This window comes from Xiphophorus couchianus, chromosome 21 (assembly GCF_001444195.1).
Source record: "Xiphophorus couchianus chromosome 21, X_couchianus-1.0, whole genome shotgun sequence".
Classification (NCBI taxonomy): Eukaryota; Metazoa; Chordata; class Actinopteri; order Cyprinodontiformes; family Poeciliidae; genus Xiphophorus; species Xiphophorus couchianus.
Genome location: NC_040248.1, coordinates 9,573,300 through 9,585,352, shown reverse-complemented (window position 1 = coordinate 9,585,352; position 12,053 = coordinate 9,573,300). Strand labels below are relative to the sequence as shown.

Sequence of the window (12,053 nt, the reverse complement as noted above, 5' to 3'; positions counted from 1 at the left end):
CTAATTACAGTCTCACGCAGAATATCGCACACGAATAGACATGAAGGCAGCTCAATAAAGTTTGTCTTAAAGGTTGACTTTAGTTCTTTCCAACAGAATTCCTCTGCTCATTTTAAGTATGCAAGAGCATTCCTAATGAAATTTTTAAAGTCTCCCAGGTGGTCATCTCTGATCTTGTTTGACTGACAGAGTGAGTAAAGCCAGGTCAATATTTTTCTGGATTTTCCATATGCATAAAGTTCTTGCAGACACCATGGAAGAGAAGCCTCTAGAACTTTCATCTGTATTTATGTACTCACATATGAAATGAATTAGTCTGCATAACCAAATTTTTAGACCTTAAAGAACAGTGAGAACACAGGTTATATTTGGCTTTAGTTGTGGATGATGAATTAGAGAAATGGCCAGTCACAGGCGCTCAGCAGCTTATGGTGAAAGTAAAACTGTGATGCAGAATTAGTACATGCTCTCATGCTATGCTTTAATCCTAATACAAACAATCCCATGCCAAATGACTGCAACATCCAGGATTCAGTTGCTTACCGTGTCTCCTGGTCATTTGGAGTTGGAGCCGGCCCTTGAGAGTGACCCTGAGGGTCTGGGACCACAGGAGATCCCATGCTGTTCCTGGGCTTAGCCCCTGCAACTTCATCCTTCCTGAAGGACTGGCGCACTGGTGAGCCTCTCTCCAGGGAAACACCATGAGGTGGGACAGCATGAGGTGGAACACCATGAGGTGGTACACCATGAGGTGGTACACCATGAGGGGGCATGCCGTGGATATCAATCATCCGTACCTCAGTCATCCTATGAGGGGACGGAGGAGGAGTCTTGGAACCCAAAGTAGGCAACTGACTGTTTCGAGACTTCTGCCTATACAAAGGAGAGTGATCCACAGAGTCTGTAGGACTGGGCCCACCATAAGAGCTTGTAGAGCGGATGGAGGCACGGTGAAATCCCCCCATGCCATGTTCTGGACCATCAAGTCCAGGGCTGCTGTGCTGCCCATGACCTGCAGTCATGGTGATTCGTCCCTCTTGGAGCAGATATGGATCTGCATACAAACCCTCATTCCCTCTAGTTAGAGTGTGACTTTTCCCACCCAAGTCTTGATCTGGCTTCACGTCCCGTCTCTCCAGTATAGCGCTGGGACAAGGAGAGACAGACCGGGTTGAAGGATTGACATTAGACATCCGGTCTCTTGGGATAGTGGCGCTTCCAGGGACAGAGTTCTGACGTGGGCCAAATGGGATTCGGGAGGGGGATGGTGGCATGGAGTGGGGAGTAGGTGGGAGTGCTCCTTGCAGGGGATGGTGTGATGGAGGACCCATAGGTGGATGTCTTAGAGGGTGCTGACCATCACGGGTGACATGTGCCATGTCGCTGTGCATCTGGAAAAATCCCAAAACATTATTATTGTTTCATGTAAAAGACTCTTTAAATGACCTGTCGAATACAGCAATTCTGTTTCATACCTGGAGAGTAAGAAATTAAGCCAGTAAGAGCAAACAAAGGGTGCGGTGGTATAAATGTTAATCTTTTGATGGACATTTATTAGCAAATAGCTTAAAGGTGAATAAGATATGGGTTTTATTTGTTCAACTATTATTGATAATACGTAGATTGCAATGGAAAACTACTTTTCTGCATTTCCTTATTTTAATGTCTAGAAAGACAATAGTGTTACTAGCCTAGCCCTTTATCTTTGCCCAGTAATCTTTCAAGCTTAGCCTAGCCTAGGTATTTTTATTTGCCATTTGCTATTTCCTTAGACTCAGTCTTTCCATTGAATGCCTTTGTTGTTTATTTAGTATTTACTAAATGTATTAAAAGCTGTTTAGTCATATTTTCTGGTGTATTAGACAGCAAAGCCTTATACACTATAGGCTAAACTAATGCAACCTATTCTCACTCCCAACTCGTCGTATGTTGATGCATGGGACGGTCCGTCCTCGTCACATATTGACGCGCAGGGTACCCCTTTCGCGTCAATATGTGACGCGAGGGGTTTTACACTATGCCTTACCGTAATTTTTGCCCTAAACCTAACCAAATCAGTGGGTTTTGAAGATTCGGCAGCGGTTACGAGAACCCTTCGCGTCAAAAATCCACTTAAAACATGTGAAATTCCCAAATCGTCAACATGTGACGCTGAAGGACCCTGCCCAAGTCATCACATATTGACGCGAAGGGGGTACCCTTCGCGTCAATATGTGACGCATGGTCAGAAATTGTCCCAACTCGTCAATATATGACGAGTCGGGAGTGAGAATGTGTTGACTAATGTGTCCAAATACACCAATGTCAGACCCTCTAAACAGATGTGCAAGCTTAAAACAGCATTTGTGTACAAAGTATTTAATAGCCACTGAAAGGTTAAAAGGTAGTGTGCTGACTGGTACAATTATAAAAAAAACCAACTTTGTCAAATTGAAACAACGAAACTGACTGATAAGCCACCGTGTCCTCCATTGTTGGTTGTCACCTCAGAAAATACAGTTATAAAACTGAAGGATATGGATAAGTATTTTGATCCATCACAGTGTTTAGAACATAAAGTTTTTTTTAAAATACATTTTTATGCTTGTATTTGTAGAATGAAAATTATGATACAAATCTAGATAGTTTGTCTTTAGCTACCAATTAAGCAAAACACAGTGTTGTTGTGTTTTGCTTAAGCCTCTCCTAAGTCATAAGCCTCTCCTAGCCTAGCATAGGAGTCATAAGCCTCTCCTAGCCTAGCATAGGATTTTGCATTTGCTTTCAGCTATGCAAAGAAAAGCCTAGGCTTAACTGCAAATATTAGTTTTTAATTGTGCACTTAATTAATGTAGGAAAAGTCTTTTTTCATTTAAAAAATATCCTTGTGTACCTTGCTGCTTTTACAGCACTCTAATTAGACACACTTAATGGAATTGCCTTATTTACAATTTTTCTATGTGTTTTTTCTGAAAGCCTAGAGGTGAAGAAATTGAACCAGGAACAGTAAAGAGTAAGCTTTGTGTGATAGTTGCAGTTGTAAAAATGCACATAATTTGATGGAAAATACCTAATGCCTAGCTGGAAAGGTGCAAAATGTATGGTAATTTGCAACAAGATCTGTCAAACAATGCCTGTTTAACCAGTCAGCTAATCATTGTCATTTATCGTTAGCCCTACTAACTTAAAGAAACATTAATGGGTTATGTAGGAAAAATGACACCAACTTCAGATAATAACTTTTGAGGAAATTACCTTTGAGATTTGGTTAGCAAAAAAAAAAAGAATTGGAATCAAGATTAACATCTAGGTTTTATAGAGGACTACATGATGTGATCTAATCAACAATCTAAAGAACAGTTTGAACACAATATCCCTTTGTTTAGCTGGGTACAATGTGTGGATTACTTCCATTAATATGAATAAATGTATTCTCTACAATGAGAATTTGTTTACGTGATGTCTGAAGTGCAGATTTTGTTTCAATCAAGAAAAGTTGAAAAGTTAAACCTTTTAGCCACTTTAGCTCACATCCAAACTTGCAGCTGCAAATATATACCATAGTTTAGATAGATACCAAACAAAAAAGTAACAATGCTCTCTGTATTACTAGTTCAAGACAATTTGTTTTTACAAGAACAAATTAACTAGCAAGGCTAATATCGAGTGCACAAACAGTAACAAAACCTCAAGATTTGAGATATGCTTTGTATGATAACACTGTGAAGGAAGCTGTCACATGCAGATCTGGATTCACTCCATTTTCCTTCCTGTCAAACAAACAAGTTATTGTTTCATCAAGGTATGACTCATAGGTTACACCTAGAAGCCAAGATGTGTCAAAAGCCCTGGTGGAAGTTCTTAAACACGTCAGGGACAGTTTTTCTTTGAGCACTTTTTTGTGCAGTGTTGTTTTTTATCTGTTTTATTCAAGCACGCCGAGACAGATCATTGTAGGGAAGAAAACAATGACGTGGGTGTGACTCTTGCATGTGCAAAAGTGAGTGTGCTTTGTGAACTGGAGGAAAACAACTCCTGAAAATGTACTGTAACAAAGAGTCCATGCTTGGCTGTGACAACAAATGAAAAGAGAAACATATTTACAGAGAAACTTCGCACAACCTGCATAAAGTATCACAAGTGTGATCTGCAGAGCATAAATGACTTTTTATTCTGAAAGTTTACACCTTGATGAAGAAAAAATCTTGACTTTCTCTAAATGTTGGTGCATAGAAGCAAAATTCCTATTCTAACAGAGCTATATTCAGAAAGTATTTAGCCATTCTAGGTCAATCTCAAACAGATGCTAGAACCCTAAACTACCAAACAAAACATCTCAAAATAGCCCTAAAATACACATATTTTGTTGTAAAATAAGGATGAGTTTCTGTTTTGAGATAAAAAAAAAAGACAAGCCAGCGGCTTGAAAAATAAGCACACAGGCAACCAGATTAGACTGATGTGAGGGGTCCTGTTGAAAACAGCTAACTCCAACACCCAGGCTTATTTTTCCACTGTGGTCTTAAGCCTCCGGTAGTGCGGGTTGCCTATTTGGTTTGTGTACACAGAGCTGCTTCAGTCTCTTGCCATGTCAGCATTGGATAAGGTTTCTACACTGATTCACAAACTGCAGAGAGTCACAGGACGCCAAGCTAAACAGATAAAGAGCTGAGCTGTGGTGGTAAAGCAGTAGAGTGTGAACATTTAGAGAAGCTTCACTGGATAGACGCACTGTGTGTAAATGTGTAAATAACTGTAATGATGTTAGAAAGTGATTAGAATTTGGAAATAATGATGTTACATAAAGTGAAACATTTATCATTTCAATACTATTATTGAAAATGGAAAAGCAGAACAGAAGTTGGGCAAAAATTAACGTTCTGTTTACAAAGCATATTTTTTCAGTGTACATAACAAAACTCTCTGACATAGACTACTGGTGACAACAGAAGTCTGTAAAATCTTGTTTATTTTGCAAATTTCTTTGCAGTAGATGATCTAAATAAATATTAGTATTTTAAAATATTTGGTTATTCGTCTTCAAATAATATTACTAAATTTTCCCTATTGCTAGGCAGTTTGCTCCAGTGATTATGAAGCATTATATTGCTATTTCACCTTCAACAAAACAAAGTTGATACCCAAAAAATGCTCTGTAAGTGCTTCACAGGCTTAAGTTAAATTGACATTAAGTAACAACACAAGTTGTTGTGGTTGTAGAAATAATTGGGTAGACAGATCTGATGGCATTCAGATCCATAGACAGATCTGATGGCATTCAGATCAAAGTCTTAACCATGATCAATGGGCAATAAGTTGAGCTGCACAGGGCAGTGCAAAAGTATATTTACAAAGACTTGATCTACTCATGAGCGTCATAAGAATTGGATTTGCGCCAGTAATATTATGAATGGTATCAATATAAGGACTGATCATTGCATAGTTTTTCAGTAGCATTTCCACATCATTTGTCATTTCAAATCTTTATAGGTCCCATAATACATTTTTATTGTAGTTTTGTTTTAGTTTTCAAACTTGCAACAATAACGTTATTAAGAAAGAGCAACATTGGTTTGGATTAATGGATAAAATGTCAACAAAGTAATTCCTTTGGTTATACTTAATCTCTAGTACCCCACAGCCTTACTCAACCCTCAAAGTTTATGTCAACTGATGGTTTGTTAAACAATGACAGAACTGTTGAGGACAACACCACTCTTCTGCATTGCTAACTCCATGCTAGAAACTGCACAGTGTTTGACAGAATTTAATTCCTTAACAAATTTAAGTATTTATTTTTCTTATTTTTAATTTCTTCATTTACTAAGCATTTTCTATGGTGTGTTTTACTATCTTATAAGTACTGATAATAAAAAAGAATGTCAACTTCTATTTATTAACTCATACATTTAATATTTTTTATATTTTTACTAAAAACTTATACTACCAACTGAGTTCAGGCCTACAAAACCAACATTGTGCCATACATAATTTGCTATCAATCTTTTTTTTTTTGACATAAGGCCTGGTTTGTGGCAACAAGTCTATGGATAATGTTAAAGAAATAATATTGCCAGTGAAACAACAGTAAATCTATTGAAGACAGGAAATAACAAGACTGTCAGATAAAGAGCCATGAGGATTACAGAGAGACAGATTGAGGAGGAACATTTGAGGAAATAGCTTTTTGGGCTTAGGTTTTGGTAAATCAGCAGGAAATAAACAGTAGAATTAGAAACCGAGAAAGAGATTAAGGCTTACATTGGGATAAGAAATGAGTAAGGGATATAGTCCGAGGAATGGAGTTGGATTGTCCCCTAAAAAGTTTCACTAGAGCGTATAAGGCAAGGTCTCTGGGAGAACAAAAAGAACCCCCCCTGTAGACAGATTAACAAGAGCCAGGGGGACATTCCTTCCCTCAACTCCAAACAGGATGTGAGTTTAAGAACTAGAGGGAAAGCCTGCTTTTTTATTGCACCAGATCTATTCATCTCCCCTCAGCTGCTGGGACAAAAGAGACGTACTCACCCTGGCATCGCCGTTGGCAGGCCGAGGTCCATGGCTGAAAGCCTGAGCTGGATCCTTGTGGTACACTTTGAGGCAAGAGTGATCTGTGATGTTCCTGTAAGGGAAGGAGGTGTTGGTTGGTAGGAAGGTGGCCCAGATATCCCCGTCAGAATGCGGCCGGTCTTGCCTCAACCTAGATCTCTTTAACTGCTCAGCCAACGGCACATAACCTGACAGAGCGTCTGACAGTCCATCGTCAAGTGACATTTTTTCTAACAAAAATATCCACTAATAGTTTCCTGAGATGCGGCTGATCTACATAAACATCAAGCGGACCTGTTATTTCCTTTGTGCCGATCTCACTTTAAGTGTGTTGCACCTTGTACCAACCTTAAGGCACCACAAGACAATTTTTTACAACCTTGATAAAGGATTAGTCACAAAGTACACACTTCACTTGAGCGGGATCTCTGCAGAGTAAGAGGGCAAAGTTTATTATGTCTCGGAGCATTTGGTTCCTGCTTTTTATCTCTGCACAGAGAAGCTCCACCATTTTGATGTACTTTTCTAGTTAATACCATGAATCCACAAGAAGAAATAAAACATGTTATTAGATACAATCTGTATTGCTGTGCACATAAATGGAATACCACACAACACCATACTTTTGAAGTTTTTTCCCCAAGCATAAACAAACCTAAAGTTTTGCAAAACTTTTGCATAAGAGAGGACAAAAGAAAAAACATTTCCAAAAAGTCTTCCTCTGTTTGCTCGAGACATGTTGAAACACAGCTCCACATTCAAAATAACTTTCTTTTTAACATAGATGGGAAAAGGATGCAAACTTTCCTGCCCTGAGACATTTCCTGTTCAAAGGAAACTAGGAACAAAAGAGCCAGATATCAGACTAGTTTGGCTGGAAGATTTGTCACTGGAGCAATAGATTTCCTCAGGGTAGTTCTGGGTCAATTTCCTAATTAGACAGAGCTTTCAATGCACCAATAAAAATGTTAACTTAATTTATACTATTCCTTCAGGGTTTTTTTTTCATTTATATCTCTGACTTGTCAAAGAATTACTGTATTTGAAAACCAGAGATTGGATATTTGCAGATGTTTAATGCAACAAGTGAGAACCCAACTTTTCCAAGTGTAGCTGTCAGTAAATTCAACTGTAATGTTCTAACTCACAAATTGTGAGCTAGAACATTAGTATGGCTTACATACTTTTCAAGCAGATATAAAAAATACTCTGATATATACGTTTGCTTTTTGAGAGCTTGACATCTCGTGGACACTGAGCATATCACAAATTGCTAGAGAGTCTGATTTTATTATCAGTCACTGATTTTACAGCAATGTGTAAAAAAGCTAACTATTGAATTATTAACAGGATCACGACAAAAATAATCCAATTAAATAATTTCCAGAGGGCAAAATGTCACAAATGTTGAAACTGTTTAGCTTTGGCGTTTTAAACTGCTAATGTTCTAACTTCCTGCAGCAGCTAGCTGTGCTGAAATGCTAAGACTAGCTTATTATGTGACACAACATCTTGCTAAAACTGACAGCATATCACTAACTGTTTCAGGACCTTTTGTTAGGATGGATATTGTCATTTAACACACTGTCCTAGTAATTTTTTCCTTGATTTTACATACAAACATAACTCCTTACCTGACGTCAGCGAGTTCGTAGTACATGTTCCTCATGTCGTCTTTGACGTAGACGGCAACACTGGGTGACTCCAACATCTTCATGTTGAGCTGCTGCGGGAAGGCACTGACAAACAGAGCTCTGATTGTATCGATGCTGGTGATCTCATTCGGCATGCGGATCTGCTTGGTCTCATCGCCGTACTGCAGGTAGAGTACACCTAGGGACAGAAGAGCAATGAAATTAGAATGAAATTAAGATCTCAAAAACAGATGTGGTTTCCAAGTATGAAAATGCATAATTTGATTTATTCTTACAACAGGAAACCCACAACTTTTAATTTGGTTTGGTTTGTGGAAGTAATCCATTTATGAAGCTACAAAACTATAAAAACTGTCCAGTTAGAAAGCAGTAGAATGTCTTTACTGATGGTGATAACTTAATGACTGGACACCAACAATGAAAAGCTGTCATACAATAGCTCTGTCTTTAGCTGAAGTTCTAATGTGAAGCTTAAAGTGTAATCCAGTAAAAGCTAAGGGACGGAATAGAGGGATCTGGAGACAATGTTTGCACAAGCTTAACAAAGATAGACGATATATCTGCACTAGATGACCTGCCAAATGTGATCGTTGATATGACATGTTTTGGACTACAGTACAAAAGTATAGGCAGAAAAAAACAAAGAAACTTCTAGAGATGCACAATATATTGGCACCAACATCGGCATTGGCGCATGTTAGTCATTTTTTAACATATTGGTATCAATCTAAGAAGTAAAACCGGGCCGTTTGTGAGTGTTTCAGGAGGTGGAATGGAATGGGTTCAACATGTGGTATTAGTTTGGTCATGTGACAGAGATAGTGATGCAGTGCAGGATTGTTAGGGTGCTTGAAGCAGAGAAGCAATGTAGGTGGTGTGGTTGCTTTCACAGAGTCATAAGTACAGGGAAACACATACAATGTACATATAATATCAGTAAATATCAGTCTTAACAGTGGTATTAATTAATACTGGATATTGATATCAGCCCAAGTTTTTGTACCTCTAGAAATTTCCCATTAAGTTGATGACACATAGTGACCTTAGTAAAAGTCCTAACTGAACTGAAAATCATTACTTTCTATGCTGAATGATTTCTACCCTAGGCTATGGAACAAAATAAATCAAAGTGATTCCCTAAAAACTGTCAGGTTTTCTATAGGCAGAATATTTATTTAAATCTTTCACCCAGTCCCAATCTGACCTGGAAATTAAAAAGCATTTTTAGTCAAGAAAATTACTTGATAATAACATGTTAGATGGGACAGAGGCAAAGCTGTGTGCTCTGGGAGGAATGGTAAATGTTATGTATCAAAAAGACCAAAGTCTGAACCTCTGAACTCTGGGTGTGGCTTCTGTGCTGTGTTTTTAAAAAAAAACAGATGGCTCTCCCACAACATTTATGAACACACCCACACTGCACTTGTATAAACAGTGCCAGGGGGGAGAAAACAAATTCTATTTTCTGTCTGATTCAATGGTTGGCACTGACATACGCAGTAGAAACATTTAAACTTGATAAAATTGGATTGTAAAAGTTCAACCATTTTATAGCAAAAATTAGCCCAAACATCAAATACATTATGATTTTTCCAATGAAAACAGAAAGGAGACATGATTTTACTTGGTAAAACCAATAAAAACCAGGTCTATAAAAGCTACCAGATGTTAGTGAAATATTATACAAGACACTACATGCTCCATGAGACAAGGGGAAGGCAAATCCAGGAAATAAAACTGCTGAGTCTCTGCACTGCACTCCTTGGTTTGTCTGTGTTTCTGTGCAGTCGCAACTTCACATAGTGAAAATTTGCATCTTTTCTGTGAGATAGGTTAGAATAATGTACATTTTGTTATGCAGATGTTGTCCACTTGGAAAGAAACACAACTATTATGAGGATTTCTTCTGAATTTAAAGTATTATAAGTAGGTCAGAAAGAAGAATCGAGTTACATTCCAGGGTGCCTGACCTTGCTAAAAGCTTGCAACAAATGGCTAGCTGGTTTTGTAACCAAATGGGCACAGACTGGAAACTTTTTGAGTTTAACATGTCTTCCCTGAAAAACAGATGCAGTTACGGAACACCCCCATTTCACTTGGACCACAACTAAACAACAGTAAAATACTAAATTTCAGCCACAAGTTAAAGCCATTAAATAGAGTCCAACTGATGCTACACTATTGAATGTGATACTCACTGACGAGGTCTGGAGGATTTCCAGTTTCCTTGCTCAGCCTTATGGTGTAAAGAAAAAGACCAGGCAGCAACTTGTGCAGCGAGAGACGAGGGTACAAGAAATCCCCACATGTCCGTTGGGACAAAGTGGAGCGTGTGCCGTTGCCTCTGTGTGTGCACCCGTATGTGCCTGAGAAACTGTGGGAGGGACACAGTTGTAAAGTGGTGCCCCCCGTTTTCTCTCCACCCATACATCACACCATAACACCCCGCTGTCCCCACGCTTTGTCCTGATGTTTTTGATGGAGAGAAGGAGCGCAATAGAGTACACATATGTGTGAGTTTGTTCATGCGTGTACATATATGTGTGTCGTAAAGCCTCTTTTCTGATGGGGTTTGGTTTTCTACAGTAGTCATTGCACTGAACAAATCAAAACCTGTGGAAAACGACACCCCACAGCAGCTTGATTCTTTCCGACAAAATACGCAACTCTTTGTTTATCCGTAACTATGGAGTTTGCTAAGAATTGAACTGCAAAAAATCATCTAAAAACCTTCAAACATTATTGTTTGTTTGAAAAGTGTGAAAGCTCCTTGCAATAACACATCCAGGACTGACAAAATTTGTACATTTTCTGCATCTGCAGACAAGTTATACACAACGTTTTTTGATTCTGTTAGGAATTCCATGGGAGGATTCACTAAGATTTCAACACAAGAAAAAATGGATACTAACTAAGACAAAACTAAGAGGGGTGGTGGAAAGACGGTGAAAGGAGAAATATAAGAGGTAGATAGAACATGACGAAAAAAAAAATTAGACCACAATTATTTTTTTGTAGTGATTTGTAAAGTGAATTAAAGATATCTTTCCATTTATTAGATTGAAGGCAAAAATTGTGTGTAATCATGTGATGTAATGATGAAAGCAAAAACGTACATACAGTTTTGCAACAAGAATGCATATTAAAAACATACAGGAAACTAACATCTTAAGGCAAACCAACTAAGTGTACTAGTAAGTACTAACTAAACCAACTAATTCAGATTTTTCTTTTTGGGTCAGTGAATTCTGGGAGAGTAGAAACATAATAATTTTTGTGTTCAATTATGTAACAGTTTGCTGATGTCAGAACTAACTGAATAAGTCGTTAAAAGTCCATTAGTAACTGTAAGTGACAGTTGTACAACTTTTTGAGTAACAGTGGAAAACTTTTTAAAATGAAGATTAACTTACAACGAGTCAGAAACACTAAGAGGTTTAACAATAGTGTCTCAAATTCTTCATGAGATTTTCTTAACAGCATGCTTTTATTGTGGTTTCATGTGACAAACCAACATGAATGATTTCAAAACAGATCAGTGGAAGAAAAAAGAAAATCTGATAATACCGTTGTGTATTTCAGTTCAATCCCCCCATTATTTAAAATGTAAAACTACCTTCCACGGCAAATACACTTGTCACTTGTTTGTGATGACTTGACCAGTGTGTATTCTTTGAATTGAACCATTTAGTACTAGCTTTGGATGTATGTTTAAGGTTGTCCTGCTGGAAAGTAACCTCTACTGCAATTTCAAGTAATTTGCAGCCGACAAACAGGTTTTTGGCTAATTCCAATTTCACAACCACCCACCAACAACCATCCCTTAACAGCTTCCATGTCCATGCTCAAGAAAAAAATCCCACAGCATGA

At 38.1% G+C, this 12,053-nt stretch overlaps 1 protein-coding gene across 25 annotated transcripts in view; it reads right to left on the bottom strand.

The window, feature by feature from the left end:
• kiaa1217 (KIAA1217 ortholog) overlaps positions 1 to 12,053 on the bottom strand; it is a 119,211-nt gene that overhangs the window by 23,407 nt on the left and 83,751 nt on the right. For 24 of the 25 annotated variants that reach the window (XM_028005656.1, XM_028005658.1, XM_028005649.1 and 21 more), the window contains 3 exons: positions 8,163 to 8,361; positions 6,508 to 6,601; positions 544 to 1,391 (listed from right to left, as the gene is read on the bottom strand). In XM_028005656.1, the coding sequence (XP_027861457.1) occupies positions 544 to 1,391; positions 6,508 to 6,601; positions 8,163 to 8,361 (1,141 nt within the window). Of the gene's footprint in view, positions 1 to 543; positions 1,392 to 6,507; positions 6,602 to 8,162; positions 8,362 to 10,381; positions 10,626 to 12,053 lie in introns of those variants that run through there. The other variant, XM_028005661.1, reaches the window with a different exon arrangement.